At 45.8% G+C, this 2,500-nt stretch overlaps 1 protein-coding gene across 1 annotated transcript in view; it reads right to left on the bottom strand.

Annotated features, from left to right (window-relative positions):
• The window catches only part of si:dkey-215k6.1 (transmembrane protein 132C), a 192,968-nt gene that overhangs the window by 10,946 nt on the left and 179,522 nt on the right, over positions 1 to 2,500 (bottom strand). The window contains exon 6 of the mRNA XM_061260929.1: positions 1,716 to 1,921. Coding sequence (XP_061116913.1) covers positions 1,716 to 1,921 — 206 coding nt within the window. The remainder of the gene's footprint in view (positions 1 to 1,715; positions 1,922 to 2,500) is intronic.

The following is a 2,500-nucleotide window of genomic DNA, read 5'->3' as shown; positions in this document are numbered from 1 at the left end:
CTGGATCATTAGAAGTGATATGTGTGATGATGTGGTGAATACCCATGCCTCTGATGACATTATCACGAATCACGCTGCATATACCAACATAATAAACATAACAATACAAAAACATAACAATACATAATGCAGAAAACAGACCATTCAGCCTGTCGACACACCATTTACTGACACTAACCATTCACATAAACACACCCATGACGTAATGTCAGTACCTACGTGTGCTGTGCACAATATGAAGTTACACTTCTATGTTCTATGAAGCGGATTCTGCATTATCACAGGCTCTGATATCATCCCGGCCTGTAGTGTAGTGGTTAAGGTACATGACTGTAGCATAGTGGTTAAGGTACATGACTGTAGCATAGTGGTTAAGGTACATGACTGTAGCGTAGTGGTTAAGGTACATGACTGTAGCGTAGTGGTTAAGGTACATGACTGTAGTGTAGTGGTTAAGGTACATGACCCTGTAGTGTAGTGGTTAAGGTACATGACCCTGTAGTGTAGTAGTTAAGGTACATGACTGTAGCATAGTGGTTAAGGTACATGACTGTAGTGTAGTGGTTAAGGTACATGACTGTAGCATAGTGGTTAAGGTACATGACTGTAGCATAGTGGTTAAGGTACATGACTGTAGCGTAGTGGTTAAGGTACATGACCCTGTAGCGTAGTGGTTAAGGTACATGACTGTAGCATAGTGGTTAAGGTACATGACTGTAGCATAGTGGTTAAGGTACATGACTGTAGTGTAGTGGTTAAGGTACATGACCCTGTAGTGTAGTGGTTAAGGTACATGACCCTGTAGTGTAGTAGTTAAGGTACATGACTGTAGCATAGTGGTTAAGGTACATGACTGTAGTGTAGTGGTTAAGGTACATGACTGTAGTGTAGTGGTTAAGGTACATGACCCTGTAGTGTAGTGGTTAAGGTACACGACTGGGAACCACAAGGTTGGTGGTTCTAATCCCGGTGTAGCCACAGTAAGATCTGCACAGGCATTGGGCACTTGAGCAAGGCCCTTAACCCTGCATTGCTCCAGGGGAGGATTGTCTCCTGCTTAGTCTAATCAACTGTACGTCGCTTTGGATAAGAGCGTCTGCCAAATGCTATTAATGTAATTAATGTAATATCCCCCTGTGTCTTTAAGGACATCAGTTAGAGCAGCACTATCTACCACAGATACGCCAGTGGGGGTATATTTGACTGGATAAAATCTACTTTCTAATTTACCAGGAAGTGGATGGAAAAAAAGCTTTGGTGCACAAGTATTACAATTTTATTAACAGGATCAAATATACACTTTGGGTGTAGGGGCTCAGGGGGGTATACGGGTATGGGGGGGATATTATAAGGGTATAGGAGTATAGGGTATAGGGTATAGGGGGTAGAGGATAGGGGGATAGGGGGTAGAGGATAGGGGGATAGGGGGTAGAGGATAGGGGTATAGGGGTATATGGGGTAGAGGATAGGGGTATAGGGGGTATAGGGTTATAGGGGGTAGAGGATAGGGGTATAGGGGTACAGGGGTATAGGGGGTATAGGGGTATATGGGGTAGAGGATAGGGGTATAGGGGGTATAGGGGTATAGGGGGTAGAGGATAGGGGTATAGGGGCATAGGGGGTATAGGGGTATAGGGCTTTGGGGGTAGAGGATAGGGGTATAGGGCTTTGGGGGTAGAGGATAGCGGTATAGGTGATAGGTGTGCTGTACTTGCCTCTTGTTGGACAGGATGGGCACTCTCCAGCCCTTCACCTGGCTGAGCTCGGTGTCAGAGACCTCGATCTGCAGGGGCAGGCGTGGCACCCACACCGTCAGCTCCAGGTGAGTGCGCAGGTACAGGTAAGAGAAGTTCACCCGCAGAGACTGCTTCCCCCGCATCTCCCTCCCATTCACCAGCACGGAGTCACACCCCGGCGCCACCTACAGGACACACAGAGTACTGCTGCTCAGGGCTGCACTCACATTACAGCCCAACGACAGGCGCTGCCACTGGAATTAAACTGGGATTAAAGCACATAGAAATCAATTCAGTGTGTTCATACAGAGGGTGTGTTCATAAACAGAGAGGGTGTGTTTAGATAGAGAGGGTGTGTTTAGATAGAGAGGGTGTGTTTAGATAGAGAGGGTGTGTTTAGATAGAGAGGGTGTGTTCATAAACAGAGAGGGTGTGTTTAGATAGAGAGGGTGTGTTTAGATAGAGAGGGTGTGTTTAGATAGAGAGGGTGTGTTCATAAACAGAGAGGGTGTGTTTAGATAGAGAGGGTGTGTTTAGATAGAGAGGGTGTGTTCATAAACAGAGAGGGTGTGTTTAGATAGAGAGGGTGTGTTTAGATAGAGAGGGTGTGTTCATAAACAGAGAGGGTGTGTTTAGATAGAGAGGGTGTGTTTAGATAGAGAGAGTGTGTTTAGATAGAGAGGGTGTGTTTAGATAGAGAGGGTGTGTTCATAAACAGAGAGGGTGTGTTTAGATAGAGAGGGTGTGTTCATAAACAGAGAGGG

Source organism: Conger conger, chromosome 11, assembly GCF_963514075.1.
Source record: "Conger conger chromosome 11, fConCon1.1, whole genome shotgun sequence".
Classification (NCBI taxonomy): Eukaryota; Metazoa; Chordata; class Actinopteri; order Anguilliformes; family Congridae; genus Conger; species Conger conger.
The sequence above is the reverse complement of the archived record's forward strand: the minus strand, read 5'-3'. Positions and strand labels throughout refer to the sequence as shown.